The sequence below is a fragment of the Myotis davidii genome, unplaced genomic scaffold (assembly GCF_000327345.1).
Source record: "Myotis davidii unplaced genomic scaffold, ASM32734v1 scaffold69, whole genome shotgun sequence".
In the NCBI taxonomy this organism is placed as follows: domain Eukaryota; kingdom Metazoa; phylum Chordata; class Mammalia; order Chiroptera; family Vespertilionidae; genus Myotis; species Myotis davidii.
The window spans coordinates 199341-214909 of record NW_006300363.1 but is presented as its reverse complement, the minus strand read 5'-3'; the positions used below and the strand labels follow the sequence as shown (position 1 = coordinate 214909).

Sequence of the window (15569 nt, the reverse complement as noted above, 5' to 3'; positions counted from 1 at the left end):
CGGCGGCCACACCTCCAGCCTCTGGGCTGCGGCGGCCCCAGGCGCGGTGGCTCTCCGGCCGGGGCGGTCCCCGGGCCTGAGGCCCCCGGGAGCAGGGGGAGGGACCGGAAGTAGGTCTCCGTATCCCGGTTGCTAAGAGACGGCGTTTCCACAAGCCAAACAGGTTCTACGCCTTCTTTTCTCCCTTCCTCGGATTCAGCTTTTCCGAATTCAGAATTCCGTCATCATGTCGGACCAAGAAATTGACATCTTGCGAAGCACCTTTCCCTCCTACATGGCTGAGGGCGAGCGGCTCTACCTCTGCGGGGAGTTCTCTAAAGCTGCCCTCAGCTTCAGCAACGTGAGTCGCGCTCTGAACCTACCCGTCACCGCTCTGGATTCCCGATGATGCCTGGATAACACTGTCGTTTCTAGTCACTTGTTCCTGATGGATGCACCCCAGTGACAGATAAGCCCCTGCTAAGCCATTTTCCACCAATTCCCACCTGCGTTCTACCTGATTCTCAACAACTATTCTGACCTCTTCTTTTAAAAAAGATAATATTTGAACTGATTTCAGAGGGGAAGGAGAGAGAGAGAGAGAGAGAGATCAATGATGAGAGAGAATCATTGATTGGCTACCTCCAGCACATCCCCTATTGAGGATCGAGCCCATAACCCCAGGCATGGACCCTGACCAGGAATCAAACCGTGACCTCCTGGTTCATAGGTCGATGCTCAACCACTGAGCCACGCCAGCCGGGCTTCTACTTTTTAAATCAAATGTTTTGTGATTGATTGGCCTCCTTCTACAGAGCAGGCCCAGTTCCCCATCATTGGCGGGGTGATTGGCTGGGAGACTTCTTGCAGAAGTGGTCTCAGTTGCTTGTGGAAGGTGGTCAGTAACTAACTAACAGTATCATACATAACCTTAGCATAGATTGCTCCACCTCACCCTTAGGGGATCGAGTGCTGCTTTGGGCCAGCAGGCACCCTGATTTGGGCTGCCGTTACCCATCCGGCTTCTACCTTGCCCTGCCTGGTACCTGTCAGCCTGTGTGGTTCCTTTCTCAGGCTCTTCACCTTCAGGATGGAGACAAGAACTGCCTGGTGGCCCGCTCCAGGTGCTACCTGAAGATGGGAGAGTTAGAGAAATCCCTGAAGGACGCTGAGGCCTCACTTCAGGGTGACCCGACTTTCTGCAAGGTGACTGAGGGGTGGAGAACTCCAACTTGCTTCCCCCACTGCCATTGTCTGCAGCGCCCTCTGGTTAGAAGTGGTAGGAGAACCAGCCAGACTGCCTAGAGCAGTGATGGAGAACCTTTTGAGCTCGGCGTGTCAGCATTTTGAAAAACCCTAACTTAACTCTGGTGCCGTGTCACATGCAGAAATTTTTTGATATTCGCAACCATAGTAAAACAAAGACTTATATTTTTGATATTTATTTTATATATTTAAATGCCATTTAACGAAGAAAAGCAACCAAAGAAATGAGTTCGCATGTCACCTCTGACGCGCGTGTCATAGGTTCACCATCGCTGGCCTAGAGTCTGATGCCATTTTCTCTTTCTTGATAGGTCACTTGTCTAGCTCCCTGCCTCGGTATCCCAACCTTGACCCCAACCCAAGCCCCTTCTGTTCCACCACACCCGAATTCTGTGATGCCTTGTCTGTCCACCTTGATTTGACTTCCTCTCATTTCAGGGCATCTTACAAAAGGCGGAGACCCTGTACACCATGGGAGACTTTGAGTTTGCCTTGGTGTTCTATCATCGGGGCTATAAGCTACGGCCTGATCGGGAATTCAAAGTTGGAATTCAGAAAGCCCAAGAAGCCATCAATAACTCAGTGGGAAGTGAGTGGCTGTGGGACCTGGGCCCTTCTCCAGGAAGTCTCTTAGGGTTCTTAGGTTTGGAGGAAGGCCTGAGGGCCTCAGGGGGTGACCACCAGGAGGCCTACAGGGAGTCCCATGCTTGGATTTGGCTGCTGCTGATTTTGTTGAAGGTTAGGAACCGTTCCATGAACCGTGCACTGGGAGGACCAATCCCCGACCCACTATACTGAGCACTGCAGTGTCTGGTTATCCTCCGTGCCAGATAGGAAGGGCTGTTTCCCCCAAGCCAGATGAATATGCCTGTGTTTGGCCTGGTATCGTCGGGTTGCATGGAGGCCCGAGTTCTAGTCTTCCCTAGTCTCTGGCTTCTTCCCTTACCACCTGGGCACCAAGAGCTGGCCTTGTGTTGGGGGAGTGGGAAGGAGAGTGCGAGCTTGCCAGTGTGGACGGCAGGGTGTGGAAATGGATGGCATGGGAAACTACAAGAGTATTGCACGAAACCCCATGCACCATTTGCCTGCCAGGCTGGCTCAGAGCCAGCTTTGCAACAACACGCCCCACCCCCCTGCCCGAGGCAGCCATTTCCACATGAAAATATGGGACAGGTCATGCTGGGGGTCTGGTCGACCTGAGCCCCAGCTTCTTCTGTCCTTGCAGCTCCTTCTTCAATTAAGCTGGAGAACAAAGGAGACCTCTCCTTCTTAAGCAAGCAGGCTGAGGTAAGGGTCCGGTTCTGGTGCTACAATCCTTCCAGGGAAGAGGCCACGTGTACCTGAGGCACACGAGTCTTAGTGGCCCTGTTGTCGGGGAACTACCTCCTACCCGTCACAGCAGCCGTGGGAGTCTGCCCCAGCTCCACAGGGTCCTGATAGGCCAGCTATCCCCGGGGCAGAAACACTCCGTGGGTTTCGGTCCCCTGGGAGGTCCCGGAGGAGGAGTTTGGAATCCCAGGTTCTGGGCCCCTGGGTGCTCTGTGCGCCTTGCTGAGGCTCTGTCGGGCGCTGCTCTGTCTTCCCAGAGTATGAAAGCCCTGCAGAAGCCGCATCCCGTGAGGCAGGTCTCGTACTACCCCAAGGCAGAGTCCAAGCGGAGGGGCTCGGTCAAGAGCGAGAAGACTGTCCGCCAGCTGCTAGGCGAGCTCTACGTGGATAAGGAGTATCTGGAGAAGCTGCTCCTCGATGAAGGTCTCGGGGAACGGGGCGAAGGGGATCGGGAGTGGGTGCTGAATGCGCGAGGCAGAGGCAGAGTCTGTCATACCAGCCAGCTTGTTCCTATGGACGGCTTTTACGCTCATTTTACAGATGAGGAAACTGAGGCGCAGAAAGGTCAAGCCACCTAAGGTCATGCCTAGGTCAGCAGGTGCAGAGCTTTCAGATTTGAATCCAGGAAGCTCAGTTTCAGAACCAGTGCCCTCGAGCACCGTGCTACCCTGGAGGGGACTCCAAAGATTTGGGTTCCTCTACCACCATGTCCCCGAAGGGGGTGTCCCCGTGGCCTTCAGTAAGGACAAGGGCCAAAGAATTCCAGCGGGAGGTGCTAGAAGGGGAATCTGAGGACGCTAATACTAGAATGTCCCACACCTCGTCTGGCACAGCCCTTCCTTTTATTTATTTTTAAATGTATTTTTATTGATTTCAGAGCGGAAGGGAGAGGGAGAGAGAGAGAGAGAGAAACATCAATGATGAGAAAGAATTATTGACCGGCTGCCTCCTGCACACCCCCCACTGCGGATCAAGCCCACCACCCAGGCATGTGCCCTGGCTGGGAATCGAGTCATGACCTCCTGGTTCACGGGTCGCCACCTGGACCAGGCTGTGCATTTAGACGGCCTCTGCTTGGAATGGGGGAGCCCGGAAGGCCGGGGGCTATCCATCGGCCGCCCCTTCTGTTAGTTCCTCATGAAAGTATATCCTGCCATAAGGGGCCTATGCACTCAGCGCTATACCGTGGGAAAGCCCGCAAGGGAAGGGCTCTGGCCTCATCTGGGCCCAGATGGACCCCCTCTGCCACCCTGTGCTCTGGCTTTGCTCACTGTTTCTGCAACTCCAGGCAGAGCCCCCCACAGGGCCCTGAAGCAGGGACCCAGAGCCAAGGGGACGCGACTCCCTTAGATGCCTGTTCTGGTTGGTTCTCCTCACACCCTCCCCCTCAGACCTGATCAAAGGCACCACCAAGCACGGCCAGACCGTGGAGGACCTCATCATGACGGGCATCAACTACCTGGACTCCCGCAGTAACTTCTGGAGGCAACAAAAGCCCATCTACGCCAGGGAGCGTGACCGGAAGCTGATGCAAGAGAAATGGCTGCGGAACCGCAAACGCCGGCCCTCGCAGACGGCCCGCTACATCCTCAAGAGCCTGGAGGACATTGACATGCGTGGGTGATGTTCTCAGAGGGACGGGGACTGTGTCCGGCGGGAAGGGAGCAGCAGAGCAGCCTGCGCCCCTGGCCTCCGTGGGCTGTGGGCGGTATGGGGGGTGGGGGGGAGGTGGGTTCTCCCCTCAGCCACCAAGATGTCCCGCCTCCACATCCCTCTGTCACTTCCCAGTGCTGACCAGCGGCAGTGCAGAAGGGAGCCTCCAGAAAGCCGAGAAAGTGCTGAAGAAGGTGCTGGAATGGAACAAAGAAGAGGTGCCCAACAAGGACGAGCTGGTTGGGAACTTGTACAGCTGCATCGGGAATGCCCAGATCGAGCTGGGGCAGATGGTAGCAGCCCTGCAGAGCCACCGAAGAGACCTGGAGATCGCCAAGGAATAGTGAGTGCCTGGGGAGGCCGGAGACCAGGGGCCGGAGACCAGGGGCCCATAGAGGAGCTGGGCTGGGCCTCTCGCTAGGGCTGCTGGTGGCTGAACTCCCATCTCCTGCCCTGCTTGACTGGGGGCGTAGGGGAAGGACCCGCGGAGGGAGGAGCCACCTGCCCAGCACTGAGGGTCAGGGGCTGAAGGAGACTGTTGGCTTTTCGCCACAAAGGGGAGGGCACTGGCCCGCAACTCGAAAAAGCTCCCAGTGGTCTGCCAGATGTGTGAGTATCTCTGTGGGTAGAGGAATGCCTTTATTTATTGATTTTAGACAGTGAGGAAGTGAGAGCGAGCGAAACATTGTTTTGCTGTTCTACTCATTTATGCATTCATGGGTTGATTCTTGCGTGTGCCCTGACCCGGGATTGAACCCGCAACCTTAGCATATCAGGAGGGTGCTCGAACCAACTGACCAGGACCCAGGTTTGCATTTGAGAAAGGCAGGCTGGCCTTGGTGGGGAGACTGGGTCCGAGGAGGAGAGCTTCATGGAAGACATGGAAGCCAAGCGGGTTGCAGGGGCTTGAGGAGGAAGTGGGAGGGAGAGAGTGGGAGGGGATCTGGGACCCGGGGAGGGTTTTCCTGTTTTACTTGTTAGGAAGGAGGCAGTTTTGAACAGAGATGGGAATGTTTCTATGGTAACGGTAAACAATCGATGCAGGTGGTGCAGTTGTCTTTTTCTTTATGGAACTGTCTTACTCTTTCCTGATGACACATGAATACTGTAAAAATTTAAATACTACGGATCCGTTCACAGTTTCCCCCCTGCCCTCATTTCCCTTGGGTAATCATTGCTAACAGACTTATAGTCTCTCTACTTTTTTAAGAAAGGCCCACTTTTTGTTTAGTTGGTTGTTTTTTGGTGGTTTAAAACAACAGTTTTCTCTGACAGTGCTGGGGGTTGTAAGTCAGTGTGGGCAAAGGTCAAGGTGTTGGTGGGGCCTCCCTCCCTCCAGAGGCTGGGGGCGAACCCGGCTCCTTGCTCTTCCAGAGTCGAGAGCTGCATTCACGGCACTCCTTGGCTCGGGGCCCCTTCCTCCAGTGCCAAAGCCAGGAGCACAGCATCATGCTTCAGCTCTGCATATTTTTTTTAAAATATATTTTATTGATTTTTTTACAGAGAAGAAGGGAGAGGGATAGAGAGTTAGAAACATCGATGAGAGAGAAACATCGATCAGCTGCCTCCTGCACGCCCCCCAGTGAGGATGTGCCCGCAACCAAGGTACATGCCCTTGACTGGAATCGAACCTGGGACCCTTGAGTCCGCAGGCCGACGCTCTAACCACTGAGCCAAACCGGTTCGGCTGCATATTTACTTTTAACCAGAAGGGGACGGTAGACACAGAATATACTCCTACAATCTGACCTTTTAACCTGCTATATCAGGGATGATTTTTTCATACACAGAAATTCCCAGTGTTAAGCCACTGATAACATTCAGACTGTTTCCCGTGTTTATTATTATTATTATTAAATATATTTTTATTGATTTCAGAGAGGAAGGGAGAGAGAGAGAGAAACATCAGTGATGAGAGAGAATCACTGATTGTCTGCCTCTGCACGCCCCCTATTGGAGATGGAGCCCGCAACCCAGGCATGTGCCCTTGACCGGAATCGAACCTGGGACCTTTCCGTCCATAGGCCGACACTCTATCCACTGAGCCAAACCAGCTAGGGCTCCAGTGTTTATTACTGTAAACAGTGCCTTAATGGACGTTCTTGCTACATTACCTTCTTGAGCTGTGTTCCGAAAGGGGAATTGATAGATCAAAGGGACATCTTTGCTAGCTGTTGACTGGTGGCCGCCCAGAAAGGTCCCGATAACGTTCATTCTCAGCTACGGGGTATGAGCGGCCCGGTGCGTGCCAGCCCTGCCAGCCTGGGCGTGTCCCTCAAACTGGACGCTGTGTCCTGAGGCCAGGGCCCGTCTCCGACTTCCTTTCTGTTTCCATCGTGCCTCGAATGCCCGATTGCTAGTGAACAACTTATCACGATTCTCCCCCACAGTGACCTTCCTGATGCCAAGTCGAGGGCCCTTGACAACATTGGCAGGGTTTTTGCCAGAGTTGGGAAATTCCAGCAAGCCATCGACACGTGAGTCTGACCAAGGACTGCCCCCTCCCACCTCGGGGCCAGGACCTCCCACCCTCACACCAGACTCCCAGCCTGGGGCCAGAATGCCAGGAAAGGAGGCACCAGAAGACCTGAGATTGGCCCCTGGCTCTGCTAGGTGGCCTCAGGAAAGCCACTTTGTAAATGCAGGGGCTCATCCATTAAATTAATTGATAGACTAGAATCAGCATTTTCTCAGAACGTCCCAGTGACAAGAATCACCTTGAGCATTTGTTAAGGGTGTGAATTACAGGTTTGGTTTTGGAGCTCAGAGATCTGTTTAGTTTTTTTTTTTTTTTAATTTAATTAAAAATTTAAAAAGACAGAGGAAGGTAGAGGGAGACAGAGAAACACTGATTTGAGAACAAACATTCATTGGCTGCCTCCTGCACACCACCTACTGGGGATCAAGCCCATAACCTGGACACCAGCATCGAACCCAGGACCCTTCAGTCTACAGGCCAATGCTCTATCCACTGAGCCAAACCAGCTAGGGCTCAGGGATCTGTTTTTAATGAGCATTCCACGTGATCCTTATCATGGGCCAGTTGAGTCCGGCACCTCTTCTGACAGTATTCTGTGACTCACGGGAACAGAGTCTGAACTCTCCAGGTGGTCCAACTGCTGGACTTCTGATGTCCACCTTGGGGGCTAGTGACTTACTCCAGTGGGGTGACTCAGCCCCAGGGAAACTGAGGGGGAGGGCCTGACCTGGAGACCAGCCTGGGCTGGGTGAGTCCACTCACTTAGCGCAGAGAGAAATGTCCTTCAGGCCCTAGTCGCTTGATTGGAATAGACATGTTCACGTCTGCTACCCGTCATTCGCTTTCCTAAATGGCCTCGGGTGTCTATGTGCCAAAAGACAGAGGAGTATGATAATTCACTTACATATTTTTACTTTAAAAAGTGTTATAGAAAGTATGTGGTTATTATTAAAATATTAATTTTGAAAATACAGAAAAGTAGAAAAAAATTATCCAGTCCCACCACCCAAAGACAAGTACTAAATCTAATCCTAATCCTACTCTTTATTTTATTGATTTGAGAGAGAGAGAGAAAGGAAGGAAGAGAAACATCAATTTTTTTGTTCCACTTATTTATGCAGTCATTGGTTGATTCTTGTATGTGCCCTGAATGGGAATCGAACCCACAAACTTGGCATATTGGAACAACGCGCTAACCAACTGAGCTACCCAGCTAGGGCTGCTAATCCTCCTCTTAACTTTTTTAAAATTTATTTTGTTTGTTTTATTCTGCATTGAATTTTTTCTTATATGTACTTAAGAATTTTTTTAAAAAAATATATATTTGTTATTGATTTCAGAGGAAGGTAGAGGGAGAGAAAGACAGAAACATCAGTGATGAGAATCATTGATCAGTTGCCTCCTGCACACCTCACACTGGGGATCGAGCCCACACCCTGGCAGGTGCCCTGACTGGGACTCGAACTGTGACCTCCTGGTTTGTAGGTCCACACTCAAGCGCTGGGCCACGCCAGCTGGGCAAGAATATTCTTAAACGTTATTTTTATGTTATTTCAAATGATATTTTGTAAGCGTTATTTGCAACTGTTGGATCAAATTTGATCCCATAGATGTGCCAAAATAGTGTTGGAAGCTTTAAAAAATGCTACTGCTTATTAGCACCGCTCCTTATGGAGAAGAGCGGGCGGCGGGAGGGCAGCGCTCATCCTGTGGCCACGGGCGGGGCTGGCGTGGAGGAGCTGACCTGGTTCCTCCTCCCCAGGTGGGAGGAGAAGATCCCTCTGGCGAAAACCACTCTGGAGAAGACCTGGCTGTTCCATGAGATTGGCCGCTGCTACTTGGAGCTGGACCAGGCCGTGCAGGCCCAGAGTTACGGCGAGAAGTCCCAGCAGTGCGCGGAGGAGGAGGGGGACATCGAGTGGCAGCTGAACGCGAGTGTCCTGGTGGCCCAGGCACAAGGTATGGGCTGGGAGAGGACACCCTACCTTCCCCGGCACTCCGGCCGAGCTGCACGCCTGGGCTGGGAGTCCTGGGGGCCAAACCTCACATCCCAGCGTGCCCCTAACCTGTGGGCCACACTTCACATCCCAGCGTGCCCCTAACCTGTGGGCCACACTTCACATCCCAGCGTGCCCCTGCCCAGATGAATTCTGATTCTGAGAGTGGGGACCAACCCCTCCCTTTTGACCAGGGTTAGTGCCTACTGTGGGCTAAGTTCAGTTAGGGCTTAGGCGTCCTGATAGCTGCCCTGCCCTGGAGCTCAGCTGCAGACCAGCACAGCACGGTGTCCTCATCAAAACAGCGCCACCTGGTGTTGCTGGGCGCTCTTTACATCTGCATTCTTGGATGTAATCACCGTGCAAGCCAGTGATGGAGGCATCATTGTCCTCATTTTATAGATGGGGAAACTGAGGCACGGTTTCAGCAGATTGCGCCAGGTCACACGAGGGAACTCTTTGGAGCAATGGAAATGTTTTAAAACCGGGTTGTGGTGATCATTGCACAACTCTATAAATTTACTACAAATCATTGAACTGTATATGTAGACATGGGTGCATTTTATGATACGTGAATTACATCTCAGTGAAGTTGTTTTTAAAAAACCAGCAAGGGGAAGGGGCATGGAGAAACAGATGAAATAAGACTGGCAATATTTTGATAATTGTTGATGCTGAGTGATGCGCGATGGGGGTTCGTTATACTCCTCCTTTTACCCTGGTGTACATTTGAAATCCTATATAATAAAAGGCTAATATGCAAATCTACCGAACAGTAGAACGACCGGTCGCTATGACGCACACTGACCACCAGGGGGCAGATGCTCAATGCAGGAGCTACCCCCTGGCGGTCAGTCCGCTCCCCCAGGGGGAGCACCACTCAGTCAGAAGCCCTGAGCTATCGGGCCTCTAGTATTTCATAATATAATATTAAAAAAGAAATGGCTCCAGGTCACAAACTAACAGGCGATGGAGCTGGGACTAGAACCCAGTTCTGTCTGACTCCACAGCTCGGGCTTTGCGAAGCTGTGCTAAGCTGCTCCTGCCCCAGGTACATAGCTGAGCTCGGTGAGGGAGGACACGTGGCCAGCTCCTGTCAGACCAGGGGGGCATAACCATTCACTTATTCATGCTGCCTTCTCGGTGCCTTCTCGGTGCGCAGTAGGGAGCAAAACCGTTAACAATTCCCTGCCCTCCTGTCTGAGGAGGTTAACTTTTAAGCAGACACTTGAAGGTTGAGAGGCACCAGCTGCCGTGAGAGCTGAGGACAGAGCAGTTCACCAGAGGAGCAGCGTGTAGGAAGTGGGCAGGAGCTGCGCTGGTCCTCTAAGCCGGAGGAGACCCATGTACCTGGGAGCTCCCGGGGCCAGGGAGGCTTGGAGGAAGGAGGCTGGTGAGCGGCCAGATCCACAGGGCCTCATGGGCCTTGTTACAAATTATAGATTCCTTCCTAAAAGCATAGAGAAAAGCACTGAAAGCTTTAAATCTAAATCGCAGACACAATTGCTGTGGCTCTTCCTAGAGCCATTACCTGTTCTTAGGAGGGCACCGTGTAAGCTGGAGGGGCGGTGGGACGTACCCCTCAGGTTGGACGTCATCCTGAGTCCGCTCTTGAGGATCTGTTGGGCCCGAGGGTCTCTGTGGAACCGGGCCACTCGCTGCTGGTCTCAGTTTCCCCGAACGCGGCACAGCCTGGGGGGCAGGGCGCGGCAGGTGCCACTCTGTGCCTCCGTTCCGTCCTCTGTAAACAGGGGTAATTGTGATATCCACGTGTAGGGCTGGCGAAAAGGATAAAGTAATACATAAGCATGCAAGCACCGAGAATGCCCCGTAAATACTGATCTCTCCCTTCCTGCCCGCTCACTAACTTCTCGTAGTGTCTCTAACAATGAGAAAGTGGCAGGCCTTGGAAAAACCTATTTATTGACCTCTTGGTGCATAGGTCGAGGCTCAACCACTGAGCTACACTGGCCGGGCTCTGCAAAGTTCTTTACAAAATGGAGTGACTATTTTAAAATATAGATTTCCTTTTTGGAACCATCTGATGATGGGACAGGATGGAGTTGTTGGCCCCTGTACTGGAGACACATGATGTGGGCACAGGCCCCCTTCCCTCACTGACCCCTTTGAATGGCCTGAGACCCATGGCTCAGGTTCCCAGGTCCTGTCCTTAGAGGGGAGATGGCCCCAGAAAGCCAGGGGAAGGGTGGCCCCGGGCAGCTCTGGGGCTGCCTCCAGCTCACCCAGAAGGGACCAGCCAGGCCGGGGCGCCTGCGGGAGCGCCACCCTGCAGGGCAGCCGCATCCTGCAGCACCAATGTCACCCCCACCTGTGCTGTGCCTCCCCTGCGTTCCAGTGAAGCTGCGGAACTTCGAGTCGGCCGTGAACAACTTCGAGAAGGCCCTGGAGAGAGCGAAGCTGGTCCACAACAACGAGGCGCAGCACGCCATCATCAGCGTGAGCCTCTCCCCACCGGCCGGCGGGGCGGCGCCTGGGCAGGGGTGGGCGGGCCTCAGCCCACAGCCCTCCCCCGGCCGCCCGCAGGGACTGGTGACCACCAACTGCAGGGCACAGTCTGGGTGGGGTGCTGCCTTCAAACATCTGCCACCACCATCAGTTTCTATAGCAACCCATACACATAGTTTTTTTGAAATAAACAAAAAGCGGAAAGGCAGGTTTTACAAAACATATTTACCTTTACTCTGGATGCTCATGTTCCTTATCCTATTTTATTTCTCATTTTCTTTTTGTTGTCGTTGATCCTCACCCGAGGATATTTTCCCATTGATTTTTTGAGAGAGTGGAAGGGAGGGGGAGAGACAGAGAGAGAAACATCGATGTGAGAGACACACATTGATCAGCTGCCTCCCACATGGGCTCTGGCCAGGGCTGAGCACGGAGCCCACAACGGAGGGACGTGCCTTTGACCAGAATCGAACCTGGGACCCTTCAGTCCGAGGGCTGACGCTCTATCCACTGAGCCAAACAGGCCAGGGCTCATTTTCCATTTTCTTTTATTTAATGCTAGTGGAGACTTAAATTGGTTTTAGAACAAAACCCCTTCCTCCTCCAGGAGACCACAAGAAATAGTGTGATTGCCTCCCTCGCTTGCCTCCACCCGCGCTGCTCCACAAGGCCGCGGAACCCGGCCTTGGAACCCGGCCCCCAGAGGTGGAGCGCTGCCCGTCCCGGAGGCCCAGCCATATGCTCCTCAGCTCACACGCGTGGTCTCCCCCGTGAATCCTCTTCCACGCGATCACCCTGCACGTGGTGGGAGGCAGGTGGCATGGCAATTAAATCCAGGAAGTGCTGGCTGACCACGAGTCGGCCTGGGATGTTCAGTCCAAAGGTGACAGCCACGGCCCTGGCCCTCAGGAAGCTTGGCGTCATCAGGAAAGTTAAACACAGCCCTCTTGTTTGTGACAGTGCGGTAGGGACCCGTAGATTCAGAGTGAGAGAGCCCGGCAGGGGGGCGGGGCTGGGGCTTTCCCATCAAGGAGGGTTCGAGGTCACCGTGAGGACTGAGCAGGGTTTTGAAAGGTTGAGAGGCAGAGAGAAGTGTCTGTGGGGCCAAACAGCCCCACGGCCCTCAGTGGCATAGGACCAGGCCCCTGACCTTTTACCCCCCTGGGTTGGCATCTCCAGGCAGGAAGGCACACCGGGGTGCGGACGAAGTGTCCAATCCTGGTGGTCGATCAGTAGATGTTCTGAGTGCCTGCTGGTGCTTCCCCTCCCCCCCGTGCACGTCACGGGGAAGAAGGCAGAGCCTGCCCTCACGATGTGCACAGGCCCACGCTGCAGTGTGTCTGAGTTCCCTCCATGGCTTGCTGACCTGCTGCAGGCTTTGGGACTTGCACTGTGTCTTTGCATTGGCTGAAGCCAAAGGAATCCTTGTAAAAAGGTGGAAACGGGTAGATACACATGCTTCCCAAATACATGCCTAAGCCCCGGAGTCACGTCTCTCATACCACGTAGCCTGGGTATTTCCAAGTCCCTGTGTATCCACTAACCTCCAGGCAGGAGCCGGCAGAGGAGCCGGGAGCACAGGAGGGGGCAGGGTTAGTGCAGAGCCCTGCTTCCCGGGGTTGGGACTTGGGTGAAAGGGGAAGTGTAGGTGCCAAATAGGGGTTATGAGAGTTCACTGGCTCCTCTACCACCCACAGGCTTTGGACGATGCCAACAAGGGCATCATCGATGAGCTGAAGAAAACCAACTACAGGGATATATTCAAAGAAAAGAAAGAGAAAGGTGAGTTCCTGGAGCCCCGAGGCAGCAGCTTCAGAATTCCACGCCCTGCATTCTCTCCTGCCAGCCCCAGTGCACGCTCAGTAGCTGGTCCCGGGCTGAGCACTGTCTACGGGCATTCTGACGTCACTGCCACCAGCACCCCAGCCTTTTGCTGGGGCAGGAGGGGGAGGCGATTCAGCCCACTGTGGACGGGGGTCTGAGCCCGCTGTCTGCCCAGAGGGCCCACTTCTGTGTTTCTTCAATTAATTCATCAAGTGTCTGCTGAGCACTGGTCACACGCCAGTTAGGTGTGAGATTTGGGGAGACAGGGGCTCAGCCTGGCCCTGGAGGAGCCCGGGGCCCAGTGGGAAAGCCAATTAGAGTCGTCCCTGAATGGGCTCCCGCAGGCCAGACATGATCTGGAGGAATGGCTGTGCCCTGGGCACAGGCCAAGCGCTCTGACTTCCCTGGGGAGACAGGGGCGTCTCCAAGGGGGAAGAATTGTCTGTTTCAGGCTCCAAACCAGCGGTTCTCAACCTGTGGGTCGCGACCCCTTTGGCGGTCAAACGACCCTTTCACAGGGGTCGCCTAAGACCATCCTGCATATCAGATATTTACATTACAATGCATAACAGTAGCAACATGACAGTTATGAAGCAGCAACGAAAATAATGTTATGGTTGGGTCACAATGTGAGGAACTGTATTTAAAGGGCCAGAAGGTTGAGAACCACTGCTCCAAACGATGCCCGAGGCTTTTCCACGTGCGTGCGTGGGAGAGGGAGGGCATTTCTGGCGGGAACAGCAGGAGCAAAGACAGAGGCAGAATGACAGCTACTTACACTTTTGGGGCTCTTCCTGTGTGCCAGGCACTGGGTGACGCCTCGCATTCAGTCCTCACCACCCGAGGAGGTAGGTAACTGGGGGGCAATGGAGGCGGAATGAAGTTGAGTAGCCCGCCTGGGTCGCACAGCAGTCTGACTCAGAGCCACAGGGTCCCCTGCGTCGAGGAGCTGCTCTGTTGGACCAACATGGGGAGGGAAGGGGATGGAGGGGAGACGGGGGGGGGAGAAGGGGACAAAGAGCATAGGGTCAGAGGTTAGGATGAGGTGCAGAGGCTCAGACAGACCCGCTTTATCCCATTCTCTCTCCCAAGGCCTCGGGGAGTGACGAGGCCTTTACCGGCTCTAGGAGGCTCTGGGATGGAAGTCAGGGAAGAAGAGGTGGCTGCGACTCCAGGCCCCCAGACCCACCTGAGTCATTAGGGATGAACCCCAGAGGGGATGGGGGACAGAAATTGATCTCCATTCAGTGCTTCCGATGTGACTCACTGGTCCTGCGGGAACACTATAAAATAAGCATTACTATTTGCTTGATTGGATGGGTGACACAGAGGCAGAGGGGTTGCGGTTCACGGTGGTGTTCTGTCTTGGGGGCCTGGCTCTGGAACCTAGGCTTTTACCAGGGGCCTGGTGCCAGGACAGCCCGTCTGCCCTTCCGTGGTGCCCTCGCCTTACCGCAGTTGCTCTGTGCAGCCGAGAAGACAGAGCCGCCTCCAGGCACCAAGGCGGAAGCCCTCTCTGACCCAGGCGTGGTGATGGGAATCTGGGTGTGGAGTTTCCGGGCACCTGAGCAGCCCTTTATCATTCAGCACCTGCCACGCGGTGGCTGGATCCCCTCAGAGAGAGGCTCTCCCTCCCGACATGACCTGGGAGCTGCTCTCAGGAGCCACAGGAGCAATAGGCGGGAAGGGACACAACTGGGGAAGGGCAGGTGCTCCTCGCAGCCTCCCTCACGCGGCCCTTGCCAACCTTGGCCGGCCGTGTGCTGGGAAGGCCCTGAGGCCAGTGGCCGCAGCCGGGCAGGGCATTTCCCTCCCCAAACAGCAGGTGGCAGCATTGCATATGTCTTCACCCCCAAATGGCAGCCTTTCCCCAGCTGTGACCGCAGAGCCACTAGGCACCTATGAGGGGCTCCCAGGAAGAGAATGTGGGGGCGACTCAGGAGGAAACCGGTGACTTTTCTCTGTAGCTGGTGAAAAGCGGAGCTAGGGTCCCTCTGGTTGTAAACGAGCTCTCCAGCTGAACTTGCTGCTAGCAGTCTGCGCCTATTTTTACAGGGAGCCTCCCAACAATTGATGAAATATGCTTCCCGGGGACAGGGAAATGCGGAATGGGAGTGCTGGAGGAAAGACCCCTTCCGTCCTTGCCCAGCGCCTCCGCCGTTTCTTGTAGGGAACGAGAGTGTGCTGTGGGGGCAGGCTGTCCCGAGTTCACATTCTGGCCCTTGGTTCATTTACAGGGTGACCATGGTGTGTGATGCCTCTTTATCGATCCCAGGCCCCTTGACTGCAAACCCGAATCAATGGCACATTATGCACTGTCATGGCACTGTGCACTTACACGTGAACGGTATGCTCCGTGCGGCTCACACCTGCCCGGAGCAGAGCTGGTACTCAGCAGTGGACGAGTTCCTTTCTCTCCCTTTGGAAAGGAGTGCTTCTCTTAAAAGCACAGGCCCCCCACAGGCTGGGCTTCAGCCAGGCCCAGCAGGACACGCACTTACCTTTCTCTCTTCCTTTCCAGAAGAGGCTGCTGCACTGGATAAAGCAAAAGTAGCGGCAAAGGGGAAGGAAAGAGT

General features: G+C 54.2%; 1 protein-coding gene across 1 annotated transcript in view; it reads left to right on the top strand.

Annotated features, from left to right (window-relative positions):
- Positions 1–128: 128 nt before the first annotated feature.
- Positions 129–15569, top strand: part of TTC25 (tetratricopeptide repeat domain 25) — a 15914-nt gene continuing 473 nt past the window's right edge. Inside the window, exons 1-12 of the mRNA XM_006776735.2 lie at positions 129–340; positions 1054–1185; positions 1684–1834; positions 2471–2532; positions 2832–2997; positions 3966–4190; positions 4363–4570; positions 6618–6704; positions 8469–8665; positions 11060–11160; positions 12867–12951; positions 15515–15567. Of these exons, the coding sequence (XP_006776798.1) occupies positions 227–340; positions 1054–1185; positions 1684–1834; positions 2471–2532; positions 2832–2997; positions 3966–4190; positions 4363–4570; positions 6618–6704; positions 8469–8665; positions 11060–11160; positions 12867–12951; positions 15515–15567 (1581 nt within the window). The 5' untranslated portion in view covers positions 129–226. The remainder of the gene's footprint in view (positions 341–1053; positions 1186–1683; positions 1835–2470; positions 2533–2831; positions 2998–3965; positions 4191–4362; positions 4571–6617; positions 6705–8468; positions 8666–11059; positions 11161–12866; positions 12952–15514; positions 15568–15569) is intronic.